Raw genomic sequence first — 17914 nt, forward strand, 5'->3', positions numbered from 1 at the left:
GACCCTAGTCCTTTTAGAACAAAATCATAGTTGGTATGCATAGTATTAGTAAAGATTCATATGGATTTTACTGTTCAATTATTTGAAACAGGTTACTATACCTAGTTGTAGTGCAAATGAACAGATGCAATATGTAGTGGACATCATGGAAAACAGGAATTCCTGTAAACCACTGAAAATGGTAACACATCATAACGTCCATTTTTAAAATGGAATTTAAGGCTTGCAGGTGATGTTCAAAGTTGCATTCCATCAAACATTTGTTTGCAAGCAGCTTTCGCTAGAGTATGCATCCCTCAATGCCCCCACCCCCATACAATCCGAAAGTTACCAAACATTAATTTGGATATGATTGCATATAACTGACTGAATGTCATGCGAATCTTGATAATGTAGTACAGTACTGTCATAATGATAATTGGATTAATATAGCACCTTTTCCAGTGGATACAATGTTTGTGTTTGTCTTCTAAGCATTTTGTGACATAAGTCACTATTTTTTACATCATCCAACATATTGGTCTCAATTCGCAGAACGAGGTCTGCATTGGACAGACTACAAAGGACTTTATATCACCTTGAAATTTACACAGTGGAAGCCAGTCTGGCAAGGGATATAAAGAAATGGCGTAATTTATTGTGATATGTCACTGAGTCACTCCACTTCTATTATTCCTTTCTCCAAGAAATCCTTATTGTGATTGTCTCTGCTTCTAGCCGACCTCAAATTGGCAGAACAAACAAACAGCATCTGCTCTGCAATTTCATTCATACGGATATGCCATTGTGATTTATTCAAGGTTTTTCTCCCTTCTTTCTGAACACCTAGGCTGGCAACTTGTCATTTTACATTCTGTTATTTAACAGGTAAATTCAAATCATATTTATTTTTTTTATCAGCAATCAGCAATCTCTTTTTTTTTAATCGAGACAAATAATTTTGTTTGAGGTAATCTAGAGTTCTGGTATAAAAGAAACTGCTTTCCAAAAGATATGGTCTAAAATTCATGTCATTATCTGTTCCGATTCACCCTGAAGTCTTTATATTTGTGTTTCTTTGACAAATCATTTCCCCCATGTTTTCAATTGACATACATACATTTGTACATGTGACGGGTGTCATTCAGTGTGATATTTTTACATTGCGTGTGAGATATATAATATTAATACGGATATTTATATAGCGCTGGTATCCGCCAGGCTCTGACGCTCATGGCGCTGTACATAATTATTATGTTTCTTGTGAATAAAGAACTAAAGATAACATTTAAAATTCCTGTCTCATACTCTCACCCCCGTTCTATGACACACAGCTCTACATACCGTAAGACATTTCACAGAACACTCAAACTTCGCCAAACCCCATGAAATACCTAAAGCACACATATTGTTGGTATTATCCTTGATCTATTGTGGATATCTTGTTTGATTACCCTGTATTTAAAGGTAAAGACCAGTTCTGGTCATGCGATTGCATTGTGAAAGAAACGTTGTGGAATCGATCAGAAAAGGTTGATCATCAATCTAGCATATAAGTATTGGTGTGTACTGCAAGGTTCTGGAATCATCAAAATGATAAGAAATTTGGCCCAGTCTTGGTAAAGTTACAAGCACTGTACACAGAAAGATGTATGGGACTACGCGACACGTGCGCGATATCTATCAGGTCCAAATAGATATAATAATTTACCAAATATATCAATTAGTAGGCAGTTTCTCTGCAAAATTTGTATCATCACGTATTAGTCAAAAAAACATATTCTTTTACATGATTGGTAACAAGAGCTTCCATTTCATTTTTTGAGAGGGGGGGGGGGGGGCGGGCGTTTCCATAACTGATCTTCACCTTTAAATCATGCTTGAATGCCATGTAGCATATAATCACTTTTCCGTTTTCACTATTTACCACAAATAACTGCAACACTATGACAAAATAAGTTGTGTATTTTTTCAATAAAAAGATATTAGCTTTATTATTTTAACCAAGCCCTCCATTTAAAGAGAACAAAATATTTAATAAAATGCTTTTTACAATAGATACTTCTATAAAGTACAGACATGTCCTTTGTTGATTTAAAAGCTATAGATTTACAATATTACACAATATTCATAAAAGTCATTTAGATATATATGTATGTGTACACGTATACATGTACATGTACATCAGAATTGCATGGACTACATGTTATTTAAGAAAATATAAAAAATCAATCTGTTAGTTTATACCTTTCCATATATAATATGAAAAAAAAGAAGAAAAAGGAACAATATTTCAGACAACACAGTAATGAATATGATATTGAAAAGCTTGATAGTGAAAGTGAAATACAAGTTTGCTGCAACGACGTTTGACATGTGATATTATCTTTTATACAGGATTAAAATAACATTGCTTGTTTTGGCAGATGGCAGTTTGTTTTGATCCAAAACATATACGACTTTCATTGTTGGGACTTGTGAATGACATAGATTTTACAATGCTGCCCAGTTTCATCCTGTTCAGCATTGTTCTGATGTGCCAGAGGTTATTTTTAAATTTTCATTTGATCATTGACGGCACACTTTGATTTCTTCTAGTTCTTGTAGGTACAGAGAGAGAAAAGTCTCAACTAAAACAGCCAAAGACGCACTAAAAGGGTGAACCAGTGATATATTGCATTATTGCATACCATACAACAAATAAACAGGATATTATATGAATGTCTCTAACCCTCTATCACAAAAGTTCAACAAAAATGAAAGCATTTCAGATTGTTTGAAACCATAAACCTATAATAATACCAATACACTACCCCCATAGAGAAAAAAAGATACCCTCGAAGATATGAGCAATAATTCTTTGTATAAAATACGGTGTTAAATTAATGATGATTTTATAAGACATGGCATTAATTTGATCTCTTTAAGATATTTGGTGTAATCTTAATGATATCTTCATGATATTCTCTCCATATACAACATTGGATAGCACCACATTCCTCCTTGTATGTCTGTGGCTAGAATTTACTCGTGGATTCGTCAGTCTGCATACCACCAACATAATCCTAGCTGTAGACTTAGATACATCCTCCTCCTCCTCCTCCTCCATTTCATTTCATTCAATCTCTTTGACTCCTCGTCCACCACACCCTGTTCAGTCAGAGAGGCCCTTCCACATATCTCCTTCTTGCCTGCCATTCAATCCATCGATAAGATGTCTCTTGCAATGATAGTCGCATCATTACGACGACGGTTGACCCCCGATGTGGAAAGGTTCAAAAACATTCCACGGACCAACTCCAGTCACATCATGGCGATGGTAGGCAGTCGGATAGGATTTCCTTGGTAGTGCTAGGAAGATGGTCAGGGAATACGATGTCAAAGGTGATGAGGAGGTCACCGCGGCGACTGGGTTGCTTGGGGTACGGGAGTCCCTCACTGGTCACTCGTTTTCTCGAGTTGGGCTTGATTACTTCTTTGCATGGAACTGTTATCGTTCGTCCTTCGATGGTCGGTACTTTGAGGCTTGTTCCTACCAAGGCCTGGAAGATAGAAGAAGAAAAATAGAGAAAGAAAAAATTTAGATTAATAAATTTGTACACAAAGAAAGTTTACTTTTAAACTTAAGTAGGAGAACAAAGTTATTTGGTTCTAAAAACTAAATGTAAGAAAGATGTCAAGTAGCAAACAAGAGGGACATTAATATGAAAATATTATAGAAGATTCTAAGATTGTAATGTGAAGCTCAGAAACTCAGGGGAAGTGCAAAGCAAAGACTTCAGCATAGGGGGTCATCCCACATAATGATGCGACCAACGCTCATAAAAGGAAATTAATTAATGTGGGGAATGTCTGTTTCATGCTTGGCTCTTACAAGTTACAGCTTGAGCAAACCACACTATGAAGTATCAAGTGGTCACGCTTCCCTGTGAGTTTTTTTTAAAGGCAAAATTAACATTACCATCTTTTTTTAAAACCTACTTTTGGGGGCCAGGGGAGGGGGCCCACCGGCCCAGGCCCCCCCCCCCCCTCCCCTGGATCCGCCACTGATGGACACTACAACCTAACATCTCCCTGAATACATGTAGGCCCATGTGAAATGTGGGCGACTAATGGGGATCTCTGATTGTCAAAACTTCACATTGTATGTATCCGGAATCCTACATGTTTATTATCGCATGCCTCATCCCAAGGCTTATTACTGTCATCTTTGCCCATGAACACATGTACTGGTCATGATGTGCATACCAGTTTTCTTAACGATTTGCCAATGACGTGCCCAATTGCATTGTCACATACATGTACATGTACATGTCGACTTATCATTATGTATGATTTTGTAACGGCTCTTCAATGATTATCAGGCACGACCTTCCAAGTAATTAGCACGGTCATCTCACACAGGCAGTGACCCACTTTCCCCCTCCTCTCACACGATGCATTCTGCGAAACATGGCCTCTGTTCAGGCCCGTCAAGGTTGCAATTATTGTCTCCTGCAGAGCTGTTGCACCCTCTGCAGTTATTACACATTTACGGTTTGGATTAAGGATTGCGCATAGGTCACGCCAGTGAGTAGGCAGTAGGCCTGTCTTCACTAGCTCGAGATTGCCGAATATCCCGCTATTTGAACTAGGGTATCCCGATCGCAAACTATCCACTGTATCCAGCTAATTTGAGTGTTGCAATTAGCGAGATATTTGGTCGGGATTGTTTGCAAAATATCCCACTATTTGGCAAAATATCCAACTATTTGGCAAAATATCCAGCTATTTGTCCCGTGCGTCTTCACCAGACTGAAGAATCGCACTATGCGCCTAATGAGTAGGCAGCGGCGGCTGACGAAGGCAGTATTGATGATGCTCTGGGTTGTCCCAAATGACAGGGACCTATAAATATCGCGTGACCCCCTGACTGTGGCAAATACCAAAGTAGGCCAAGTGTTTATGAGATGCTGGCTATGAGGCAGAGAGACAGGAATGTCTGGCAGCTAGCTAGCTCCACGTTGATGTGGAAACTCAACCAGGGTGAGGGCTTAGTCTGCCATCAAAGTCTGATTTAAGAACTTGTAAACCTCAACCCAAAAGAATAATAAGTGTACATGTAGGTATGCCGAAAGATGAAATTTATTCCTGCCTACTGATGTACCGTACAACGTACAATATTCATTACAAGAATGTACAAGAGAAGAGATATATTTAGTATGAAGATATTCTTAGCATGACATGGAGCAATCCATTTTCTTGATATGGACATACCAGGCAAACTTGTACATGTTGAAGGGGGAAATGTGAGGGATGAAATTTAGTCCCACACATTACTAGCCTGTTGCTTACATGTACATGTATTCACTATACATTTGTCATCAAACTACTGCAGTTATTGGGTTCTTGCCAATAGCCACTGTAAAGTTCCAATGTTCATTTGATTAAATTACATGAATGTGACCCTCTTATACTATCTCACACGTGTAGACGTGTAGACGAGTACAGCTGCAAATCTACTCCTGTTTGCCGCCTACATGTACCTGCCCCGAAAATGTTCCTCGAATCATACAATTCAATTTGTGATAAAGTATATACCGTATGTCTGCGGCTCAAGGTATAAGGCTACAGGCTATATTTCTATTTATTAGGGACCCCAAAATGTCAGAGCTAGTCCACTCAGTGGAGAGAGACAAATGTATTATTATTGTCTTGCCAAAGGATATTAGTGCCACGGCGGGACTTGAACCGCAAACTTTACGTCCAGTGACGTATCCACTAGACCATGACACCTCTACTCTAATACTGCTTTGAGTGAAGCCTACACAACTTTAAATTGTTCAATCAAGATATTCTAAATATGAAAACAAAGCTTGAGCTGCCTGACCTTTCAGTTAACTCTATTTCTCAAGAAGGGATGGATAGATCAAATAAAACCCCTGATCGACAGCGAATGAATTAGCTTCCCCCACTACCGGTATGTGGCTAGGGCAACAACTTGTCTTAACCCTTCAGACTTTGAAACAAAATTAAGCTGGATAGCTGTCAGTCAGCATTGCTCAGCAACAAGCATCTAGATAGCCATGATGATCCACATTCTAGAACACAAATTGCGTTTACGAGGAATTGCTTCACCAGCACCATGATATTAAAATGCCAAACAGGTGACAGGTTTGGTGTTTTGAATTTGACTCATCGTTAGCCACTAATGCTAATAGTACTAGTAGATCATGCAGTGTATCATGTGTTGATAACCGGAAGGGCACTCAGACAAGATCTAGTGTGTGTAGTGTGACATACAGACATATTTGTGTGTATACAATGCCATTAAAAGTTAACACCCTTCTGGCTCTCAGCGAATAGCCATGGTACACAGCAGGAGCATCAACATCTACGAACTGTGCATCATACCCTACTTGCATACGAAAAAGAATGGAAAAAGGATGTGTACATTGTATGCAAATGCACTCTCCCTTCTAGAGAGTAAAGAGGCATGTGAATATTTTAACACAGAGAACAAAATAACAGAAGTTAGGGACTTTTAGATTTGCACGTCGACATAGTGGACTGCAACATGTGACGTCCTTTTAAGGCATTGTGACGTCCTTTTAAGGCACTGTCAGTGCCTTAAAAGGGCGTCACACATAGCAGTCCACTATGTTGACACCCAAATCTAAAAGTCCCTATTGCAAGCTTCTATTAATGGTTGCAAAATTGACAACAAAGAGCAACAACCCACAATAATTGATCTTGTTGAAGACTTGTACTTCATGACACTTCACAATACATGGTTAAACTTTCCAGAAACTTGAACTTAAATCAATTAAATTACTTACTTTTTCATTTGGAAATCATACATCAAATACTACACCTTAGTTAATGTTCAAATTTGTAGTGTAATAATGTACCCCTTGCGCTATCAGATTATAACAAGAAATAAATTTTAAAAAGTAAAACAAAGAAAAATCAGAGACACATTATTTGTGACGAAAATTTGGATTTTTGTACTGTTACTGTTGTTAGATGTACATGAAAAGGGCACTTTTGGCCTTTGGGTCAAATTGCAAATCTGCATAATGCCTACATGTAACTACCAATTACTAACTACGCTTGTGCAGACTCAAATGTGTACCGGAGAAATATATACATGAAAAATGACTTTTCTTAAGATTTTTTTATTTTGAAACTAATAGTTTGAATAATTATGATCTTGTCAATCATTTAAAATGGTATTTAAATGTTAAATATATCTTTAATCATCTCAGGCTCAGCTAGTGTACGATTGACATAAATTGATAAATAAGGGTATCAAGAGCATGCTTTTTTGCTTAGAATTTGAATGGTTCAATAGTTTTGATTGAAAAGCTTTTCTGAATTCTGCAGTAGGCCTATGAAGAAATAGTGTCCAGTACGGTAATAATAGGTTAAGGCACGTGCATTGTACAAGTGCAAGTACATGTAGGTCTAGTATAATAACTAGATTAAAAGCTAAAGCCAGTTTAAATACTTACATCTCTTAGTGGAATTTTAGCTTTGTAGACTAAGTTGCTGCCGTCTCTGTTGAACACTGAATGTGGTATGTCTTTGAGGGTGAAAACAATGTCTGCAGGAGTTCTCTTTGGACCTTGGTCTCCTTCTTTGGGAAATGTGATTTTTGTGCCTTCCTTCCATCCTGGCTTCACATTGATTTCAAGAATCTTGTCCTCAGTCCTTGTTGTTCGGCCGTCTTCATTCATTACTCGACGATTGATTTTCATTTTCTTCGTGCACCCACGGAAAACGTCCTCGAGCGTGACCCTAAGGTCATGGTGTACTGGTGGATCTTGGCGTTTCCTTTGACTGTTGCTTCGTGTTTGGTGGGATCCAGGGCCTGGGAACCCACCACCGAACCCAAAATCATCATCGATGTCCATTGCTTCAGGTTGGCCACCTGCGAAATTAAACCGAGTGTTTTGTTGGCCACCCATGCCACCAACATTGAAAAACATGTCAAATGGGTTGCTGTTACCAAAGAAGCTTGTGAAAGTTGCGTTGGGATCGCCATGGAATGTCCATGATGAGAAGTTCTCTCCTCCTTGTTCTCCATGTGGAGCACCTCCACCTCCCTTCAGACCTTCCTCTCCATATTTGTCATAAATGTTCTTCTTCTTCTTGTCGCTCAAAACTTCATAAGCTTCGGCTATTTCTTTGAATTTTTCTTCCGCTCCCTTTGACTTATTCTTGTCGGGATGATACTTCAGTGCCATCTTCCGATACGCCTTCTTGATTTCATCGTCGGTGGCACCCTTGGCTACCCCGAGCACCTTGTAGTAATCTTTCCCCATTTTTGTCATAGGTGACAGCTATCTTTGACTTTTTCACAACCACGGACAAACCACGGTTGTTTCACAGCCACGCCACGGACAAAATATTGTTCTTCTTTATGAAGGAAGCAAGAGTTATTTTCCTTCTTCAATCAGTAGATTCGTAGCAGATCTTTTCACTCTGTCCGATGAAAACAGCTGGACGACTAGACTCTACTCCCGAAGTCGAAAAGGCAATTTGTCGACTAGTTAACGTGTCGTTCGCGTTAGGTACGGGTTGGTAGTAAATTGTGTTTCGATTTCTAACACGGCACTGCACTGGCAACAGCAAAACCTAGTTAGAATTAGAAGTTCGAACGTTGATGCAATCATGAAAAACAATGTTCACTTCACACTATCAACCTCGCGAAGGAGACTGCTTGATCGTTTCACTCAATTCAAGTGCTGAATCAAATTTAAGACGAAATCTTCCTATCTCTGCTTTTAAACCGTACCGGTTTGCGTTTGGTATTTTGATCCGGTCCAAGAGTAGAGGCTGGAGATTAGGTCTAGGCGCTTCGATAACACACGTACGTCCGAACGTTCGCGCAAATACACGAACATTCTCGAAGCATCGCGTGTAAACAGGAAAACCGCGGGAGCGCGCGCGGAAGGAACCTTGCTAAATGGAGTATAAAAACACGGGATTCTATTCTACTGGTACACAGGTCAACGAAATAATGTTGGTAGGCCTACTTGGTAGTGTTTTGAAGTAAAGACGGCTGTTTTTACCCTTTACTTGTGCTGGCTGTTTTAGAAGGGGAAACACCCACCGAACGCATTATGCCCATGGAAACCTGGTCGAAACGCTGAGTAGTGGGAACACTCCCAGCTACCGCTCTTCACCAGTATTGCTCCCAGCTTATGTGTAAACTATACACAATAATGTGAAATGAAATGAGAGAATAATGATCTCGTAGCTTTGATCGAAGTTTCCCATTACCTTATGCCCTTTTTTAAAAGATTTTTTTTAGCAAGGGTTAAAATATATAAGCAGTGCCCGCCGGGACGGTCGAGCTCAGCTAGAGCCCCCTCCCACCGTACAAGAAAAAGAAAAACGGAATAGGGAGAAAGAAAAAGAGAAATATTTGAAAGTTCGAAAGGTTAAATTCAATAAATTGTACGAAAAACTTATATCGGAACACATATCAAAGGAAATTGGTATATGCCGCATAGCAAATCAAAGACATGGTTGATGCATGGTTGATGCATCTGAGTTTTACTATAGGATGTCGGAGCTATGATGTTTTTTTGCTATGAATGCTTTTGATACGCCTTCTCCTTTGGTTTCCTTCAGGACAGCAGGAAGTCTTTTTTTTTTAAATCTATTAATCTTCATCATATTTTCTTAAAACCCCACTGTCCTATTTGTAGCTACTTGCTCCCTCTATATAGAAAACTTCCCCAATCGGTGCATGTTGGTCCCCCATCCTCTTTTTCTTATGTTAGTTGAGAGCTGAGTTAATGAGATAGCCACCTGTCAGTGACCTCGCTGAGTGGTCTATTCCCTTCGGGCCCAGTAGTATTGACGGTCTTTAAATATCGACGTTGACACTTTAGTTGCATCTTAGATTTCCATTCAATTTCGGAAGCTTAGTTGCTCCAATGTCTTCCACCACAGTGTTAAATCGAAATTATTTTCGAATAATATTATGGCCAATATGATATTATTATAATAGTATAATACTGCCCTACAAAAAAAAATCTGACACAAACTTCAAGCATATTATGAGAGGAGTTGAGATGATACGGTTCTCCTTTGCATTAGATTATAATCCTATAACATAATTATAGGCCTACTCATAAAAAAATAAGGGTCATATCTCTTAACCAAGTGTTTCGTTTCAATGTTTCAAAATATTGCTTTAGACCATGATTTACTTCATTAAACAAAAATTAAGTGACTTGCCTGTGTCACAAATTTTAATGGGGTATGCCCATCTGACTGTTATTGCCTGCCGCTTCAATTAGAGGACTCCGCCCTCTGGACCCCACGCCTATTTACGCTCCCCTCAATTATGATCGAGCCGCGACTACACGTCAATGTATTACATCTTTTCATGACTTTTGAATGAATTCTGAATGAATAAACCGATATAAAACAACTATACGTTTTTCAGGAAAAGTCCATTTTTAAATAATTGTCATTTAGAACCAGTCTCCCCTCACCATGACTGAATATTTCAGGTTTGGCTCAACGTAGCAGACGACGACGACACTCGTGCAAAATCCTATATTCGTCTTTATTCTATTACCTTCGCTAATAACGCTTTTGCGACAAACAAACTCAAATTACGTTAACAGTACAGAAGAGTCGAGAACAATCTGGGATTTCCCCGTCAGTGTGAAAAGGTCCAGCTAGCTCTAGAAGCCGCGCCTTATACCATGGACCAACACATTGGCTTCTCCAATCTTTGGCGAAGCTGGCGTCTGTGCTATATGACCCACTCATCGATAATACCAAACAACAACAACAACAACAACTGGCCTATTTAATTTTGATATCCACCACACCAACACAAAGCGACACCCCCCTCCCCCCTCCCCCCTCCCCCTCCCTCCCTACTTACTTGCTGCCAGTCGAAGACGTACAGGCTAATACGAGTTCGTTGATAACGCCATCTTCGGCGGCTTGAATCAACATTAATTACATTACATCTTCTTTTAGAATTTCAAAAATGGCGACAGAAAAAGCACCAGCGATTGGAATTGACTTGGGCACCGCCAATTCTTGCGTGGGAGTCTTTCGAAATGGAGAGGTGGAGATCATTGCTAACGATCAAGGAAACCGGACCACACCCAATTATGTTGGATTCACAGATACAAAGATATTGATTGGTGAATCAGCCAAGAACCAGGTGGCAATGTAAGTGTCTTACTTTTTCCCTGTTTTCCCCCTTTCATTTCTTTTCAATTTATGTTCATCGACCCAGGATTCTTCCATGGTCACTGCTATTTTGTTAAGGGAGGAGATGAGACAACCGACAACACCTAGACCGGCTCATACAGACGGCTTGAATTATTTGACCATTTATTATCAAGTAATAGATATCAATAATATTATTAAGAAAACTCGTAAGATTCATAAGAGTAATAATACAATTCTATAAGGTTGAAAGGCATAGTCTTATTTTTGTCAACAAAAGTGTCGATACTCGTAGTGGTAGACAAACCAAGCGCTCCTGGTATGATATAACTTTCTAAGGCCAGGAATAATCTTTGCTGTTCGTCTTTGTACACTTCCCAACATCATTATCTTCTCCTAATCTGTATGGGGACCACGCGGCCCCTGTTTTTGTATTTTTCAGTTAATATTGTTATACTTTTGTTATCCGTGATCGCCCAAAACAATGTGAAATGTTTGTCAGACCGTAGTCAAAGCTGCAACAGTTATATGCAATAAAAGCAACCGTTTTCTGACTATTTAAATTGCGATATTTCGTAACAGGTGAATTCAATAGTTGGGACTTGGGAATGGAAGCGTTCCGTATGCATTGTTGACCCCCGTTTTTGTTTGTTACTGTTAGTTACGTCACTTACGTGTTGATTCTTTTGCGTTCATTGTATTGGAGGATTGACCCAACCCCTGCAAGTAAAGAGTGTTGGATCATAAAAGGACTGGGTTGCATATTCCATTCACAGAAAAGGGTCAAATTTAACGCGTTAATGTAACCACAGAGGGATTCATTCGTAAATAACATACTGATATAATTAATACACGCATGGAAAAACAGAAACATTTGAATCAACGAGAAGTTGGTTTCTGAAAAGTTGAACCCAATTCATGTTAAAACTTTTCAAGAATTTACCAATGAGAACATTATAGCCTATAACCAGTGCAATAAACAGAGAAATCAAAGCGTACCCTCCTTTGACAAAAAATGATACGGCCCAACAAATAGCGTCATGGATCAAAGTGGTCACTGGCCCTCGCATTTTTTTAGGTTCTATACTTACTTCAAGATCAAATTTCCCCGTAAAAAGTTCACAATATGGTCATGGGTTATTATTGTGCATTTTGTATAGAGTTTTTTACAGGAATTTGTTTGAGTTCACTCTTTTTCTTTTGTTTTTGTATGTTATGATATTTATCAACAAGTGATATCTTATACCTATTCTTACTGTGATTGAAAAATTATGTCAAACATGTCTTGCAATATACTTAATTTATATACTTTGTTCGGTAGGCATTCTCGACAAACCCCTATTGGTTTTTTGTATGGCCATCCTAATTCATATGATACCATTTTTTAAATTTGTACTGTGCCATTATATACTGTATATATTATATATTTTTAAACTCGTATACGTATGTATATTTTTAATGTATTTACTTATGTATTTTTAATATATTTGCTGGAATTGAAATAAACGAATTGAATTGAATTGAATATTCCAGTGCTTTCGCTCTCTACAGTTGTCAAAAAAGTTTGGACTTTCAAATGTTATTTTGTCTATCAAAATCTTAGAGATTCTGCTAGTTCTTTTTATCAGTACAATCACATTCAAGAATTCAGATTAAAGTTATATGAAACGAATCTTTATACGTATAAACTTAGATGGGATTGCAATTTTGCAACGAGCCAGGAGTAAATAACATTAACGCTTATTCGTAATGTAAAAGTGGTTTTAAATAGTTCATTACTTTTAAGATAAAAAAACAATCATCATTCTTGTCGATATTATAACACATTATTTCTGCCTATATAACTATTTATTTCTGCCGACAAATTATTGTTTGCCTCATTAAAGAAAAATTATCATGGTCTAGACTCTGTGTATTTTTATTTCAGAAAAAAAAAGCTTCATTCAATTGTTTATTTTTAATCAATCAATGACAAGAAAGTGTCATTTAGGAAGCTTTGATACATTTTTACCGTATTGAAAAGATATTCCTTTCCAAGTTGTTGGTATATACAGTGTATACATTGACACCACTCTCATACTTCGGTACTAATCGGATTCATTTTTGCCCTGTTTTAACTTTTATATACCCTTCCTACTGGGTATAATGATTACAATTATTAAACATTTTTTTCTTCTATTGTATTTCGACAGGAACCCAAATAACACAATCTTTGATGTCAAACGCCTGATTGGAAGACGATTCACCGATGACAACGTGCAATCGGACATGAAGCACTGGCCTTTCACCGTCATCAACCAAGGAGGCAAGCCAATGCTACAGGTAGACTACATGGGAGAAAAGAGGACAATGGCACCAGGAGAAATTAGCTCCATGGTCCTGACCAAGTTGAAGGAGTCAGCCGAGTCGCATATTGGGCAGAAGATCAACAATGCCGTCATCACTGTTCCTGCTTATTTTAACGATGCTCAGCGACAAGCGACGAAGGACGCAGGGATGACCGCTGGACTTAACATCCTCGGGATCATCAACGATCCCACCGCTGCCGCCCTACGTGGTACTTAGTGGTGGATCGACACGAATCCCCAGGATCCAGATGATTCTTCAGGAGTTCCTAAACGGCAAGGATCTCAACATGTCCATTAATCCAGACGAAGCTGTAGCCTATGGTGCCGCTATCCAAGCTGCCCTCCTATCCGTCGACCAGAGTGAAGAAATCAAGGACGATCTTCTTGTTGACGTGGCCCCTGGTTCTTGTTGGCGTAGCTCCTGCTGTTTAGCTACCAACAGATAGCTCTTGGTATAGCTAAACAACAGGAGGCACATGAGATGACGAAGCTCATTGAGAGGAACACAAGAATCCCAACAAAGAAGGCAAATACCTTCACTGCCTGTACTCTGACAACTAACCCACCGTTGCCATCCAAGTATTTGAAGGAGAAAGAGTTATAACCAAGACAACAACCGACTTATCCAGTTTGAACTGTCCAGCATCCCTCCTGCACCGCGAGGTGTCCCAAAGATCGAAGTCTCTTTCGAGATCAACACCAACGGCATCATGATCGAACGTCGTCGCCAATGATCAGAGCACGCGGGTCATAGCAACAAGGTCACTTTTACCAACGACAGCGGTAGGCTCTCCAAATCCGACATCGATCGTAGGATCAACCCGGGGGAGAGGGCGCACAGTGCCCCCTATTTTTTCAATTACCCTAAAAGTGCCACTTTTCTTGTAAGAAGTGCCCCTTCCCCTTTGAATAACTACCTCAGATAAGCGCACCTTATATTTTCACACGTGCCCCTTTTCCTTAAGATATTAAGTGACATCATTTTTCTTTTAAAGAGCCCCTTCCCCTTCTCTGAAACACCCTTTCCATTATTGGAAAGTTCCCTTTTTATTCTCATAAGTGCCCCTTTTCATCTCTGGTAAATGACCCTTTTCGGGTACATGAAATAAATCCTTTTCACTTCAGATAAGTGCCCACTTCACCTCCGATAATTGCTGCCATTAAAATCTTATCGGTGCCCCTTTTCTTTCAACAAATGCACATTTTCCTTTATTACAAGTGCCCCTTTTCATTCTCATTAGTGCCTTTTTTCATCCCCGATGAGTGCCTTTTAATGTGTGAGAAGTTCCCCATTTTCACCTCTGATAATTACCTTTGTACTTTAACACGTGCTACTTTGGCTAATAAGTGTCTTATCCGTTTCGATAAGTGTCCCCTTTCCTCGTCATTAAACGTGCACCTCATTTCAAGCGACTAAGAACAATGACCCCAAAGCTCACTCGCTTTTATAGGTGATATAATTATGTTACTTGTCAAAGGCCGTTTCGGTCTTTCGTTATGAGAATGTGCTTATAACCCCATCAGGCGTGGGTTTGCATTCTTCATAAGATGTGATTTTTCGCACTGCGACCTCACGAATCTCTATAAATTTTCCTCGCTCACTCGCAATTGAATTTTCAGACCATCACACCCAACTGTAAAGTATGATGCTTAAGCGATATCTTGCATGATATATAAAGATAAATAAATATTGAAATCATCCCTGATTATGCAAGAACAATGTATGGGTGTATACCAACGTCTAAAAAATTGTATATTTTCGCTGATTTCCCTTTTTGGGTGCCCTTTTTTTTCTCCAGAAAGTACCCTTTTTTGTTGGTGCTCAGCCCCTGGTATACAATATACATTAATTTAAGTTTCTTAGTGTTAAGAAGGCTTAGGCGTAAAGATATTTACTGCAAGGAGTCGAGGACGAAATGTGCAATAATCAGGATTGGTATTAAATTCTATGGGTTTGTTGGTTTTAAATTAAGAGATTGTTTGAATTATGTACATTAATTGTTAAATACAAATGATATCTTCATGTTCATATCTTTTCTTCTCTTTTTGTAAACAATTTAGTGTGTTTTTAGTATTCAAATTGCTAATTGGTTTTTAAAATCTTTTTTTTTTTTATACCGTTTCATGTTTTTATATAAATTATGATTGTGATGATCTTTGCTTTTGAGTCTACTGAGGGATGACAGAACTATAATGTTTTTGTCTTTCTATGAAAGCCTTTGACAAGTCCCTTTTGATTTCCGTCAGAACAGCAGGAAGCTATGTTTTATTTTGTGTTATTGTATCATTAATCAGTATCATGTGTATATTCTTAAATATCGGATTGAAACTTTTATTGCATCTTTGACTTTCATTTGTTGTTTCGATATCGGCAGCTTAGTTGTTCCAATGTCTTCCATCACAGTGTTATACATAATGTCCTACAAAACATATCTGCCAAAAAATGTATGAGTATGAGAGGGAGAGATGATACGGTATTCGTTTGCATTAGATTATAAACAAAATAAAAATGAAATCATAAAAATAAAGGGTCACATTTTTAAATCTTTGGCAAGAGGAGAAAGACAGGGTCGGGGTGGGGGATTGAAAAAGAGAGAGAGGGAGAGGGAGGGGCATACATGGGTTGAGACGGGGAGTTGGGGAACAGATTAGGGGGAAGAGAATTAATGAGGGCTAATGAGGGAAACTGCATGAGGCAACATTATGATTTTCACATCTCATGCTCTGTTTTACAAAGCCATAGCTTGGCTGATGTAGTAACAACTGGACAATGCTCTGTTTGAAATCTAAGCATTAAATAATTGAAACAAATCAAGAGTGAAAACCAACATGATCAAGCCGAATACACGTCACTGTATTACATCTTTGCGTGACTTTTGAATAAATTGTGAATGAAAAAGCCGATATAAAACAAGGCTTTTCAGGATAAGTCCATTTTTTAATCATAACTGTCATTCGGAACCCCTCACCATCACTGAAAATTTCAGGTTTTCTTAACAAAGCAGACGACGACACTATTTGCTATGGGGGGGGGGGGGGGGTTGACCCAGTGACGATGCATCGTCAAAGAGCCGCGTAGCGGTGAGGCTTTTTTTTTTTGGGGGGGGGGGTGCTATTTGAACCCCCGTAAGTGATGTTTTCCTGGCATCTACTAATACAATGGAGACCGTTAAAGCAGTGCATGATAACATCTTTTTTAATCAAGTAACAGTTTAATACACAGTTATATCCAGAGTTATCATGTGTTTGGTTAAGTTACCAGATGAGTTGAATATCTTCTCACAATATTTGCACTTGAAAGGTTTCTCTCCAGTGTGCGGACACAATCATGATAGCGTTTTTCTATGCACATCACAATTTTCACTTGGATACCCGGGGGGGGGGGGGTGGGTTAAACCCTGTAACCTCCCCTCCCCGTAGATCCGCCCTTGCCGTCAGTGTGAAAAGGCCCAGCTATAGCTCTAGCCTCGCACCATGGACCTAACAGACTAGAAGCTTCTCCAATCTTGGAGAAGAGAGGCGTCTGTGCTATATACCAGGCTCATCGCCGTTCAAGCTTTCATTCGAAACTCGACAGCTTTGATTTCCCACGACAAATCGAAGGAGGCGAATTTTCATCTTCAAAGACTTCTACAAGGAAAAAAAATTCGTAATCTCATTTTGCAGTTTGTCCATAGCAGGGGCGTCAATCTGTTTTATATTATATATATATATATATATATTTTTTTTTTTTTGGGGGGGGGGGGGCACTGATATCTGAGTGTCCAAGTAGCGGAGCGTAGCGAGCGAAGTAAGAGGAGCGTCAGGGGCGGCGGAGCGTATTTCAAAGTGTGGGGGGAGGGGGCATCAACAAAAAGGGCACTTTCTGCAGAAAAAAGGGGCACCTACAAAGTGAAACCTCAAGGCGAGAATTTACAATTTTTAGACATTGTATTATATCCCTACAATGTGTTTACATTCCTATACGCTTTTATTGATTTAATGGACAGTCACTATACGACAAGATAACATCCATTTCTCTCCCAAAATTAAAATCATTTCAAAAATCGAAATAAATTTATACATTTCGAGGTTATTGTAAAATGTTGGTACTTATGATACTAAAATATCTTAGGTACCGAAATATAAGCCCAGTGGCGTAAATTTATTGTGTATTTTTTAAACTGGATTCGTGCAATTCGGTAAATAATTTTAGTCAACATAATAAACTCCAGATTCCATTCAAACTCCACGTTTTGACCAAAATCAATTTATTTTCTAAGGATTTTTCTATTTTTCGTTGACAATAAAAATAATTGTTGATGGTAAATAATCTTTAAATCACCACATTTTGACCAAAAATAATTTACGGTGGGGGGGGGGGGGCCTTCACGGAGGGCGCAAAAATGGCGGTGCCC

The 17914-nt window shown here is 38.8% G+C and overlaps 2 protein-coding genes across 2 annotated transcripts; one reads left to right on the forward strand and one right to left on the reverse strand.

Moving 5' to 3' along the window:
* Nucleotides 1-1938: 1938 nt before the first annotated feature.
* LOC574994 (dnaJ homolog subfamily B member 1) lies at nt 1939-8796 on the reverse strand. Its single transcript, XM_796844.5, has 2 exons — nt 7473-8796; nt 1939-3521 (listed from the first exon to the last, which is right to left on the reverse strand). Exons 1-2 carry the CDS (start codon nt 8292-8294, stop codon nt 3288-3290), a joined length of 1056 nt encoding a protein of 351 aa, XP_801937.3. The 5' UTR covers nt 8295-8796; the 3' UTR covers nt 1939-3287.
* A 2073-nt stretch (nt 8797-10869) lies between these two features.
* Nucleotides 10870-13734, forward strand: LOC575957 (heat shock 70 kDa protein IV). Its single transcript, XM_011683369.2, has 2 exons — nt 10870-11169; nt 13362-13734. Exons 1-2 carry the CDS (start codon nt 10982-10984, stop codon nt 13732-13734), a joined length of 561 nt encoding a protein of 186 aa, XP_011681671.1. The 5' UTR covers nt 10870-10981.
* The last annotated feature ends 4180 nt before the right edge of the window (nt 13735-17914 follow it).

The sequence above is a fragment of the Strongylocentrotus purpuratus genome, unplaced genomic scaffold (assembly GCF_000002235.5).
Source record: "Strongylocentrotus purpuratus isolate Spur 01 unplaced genomic scaffold, Spur_5.0 spur5_scaffold_3, whole genome shotgun sequence".
In the NCBI taxonomy this organism is placed as follows: domain Eukaryota; kingdom Metazoa; phylum Echinodermata; class Echinoidea; order Camarodonta; family Strongylocentrotidae; genus Strongylocentrotus; species Strongylocentrotus purpuratus.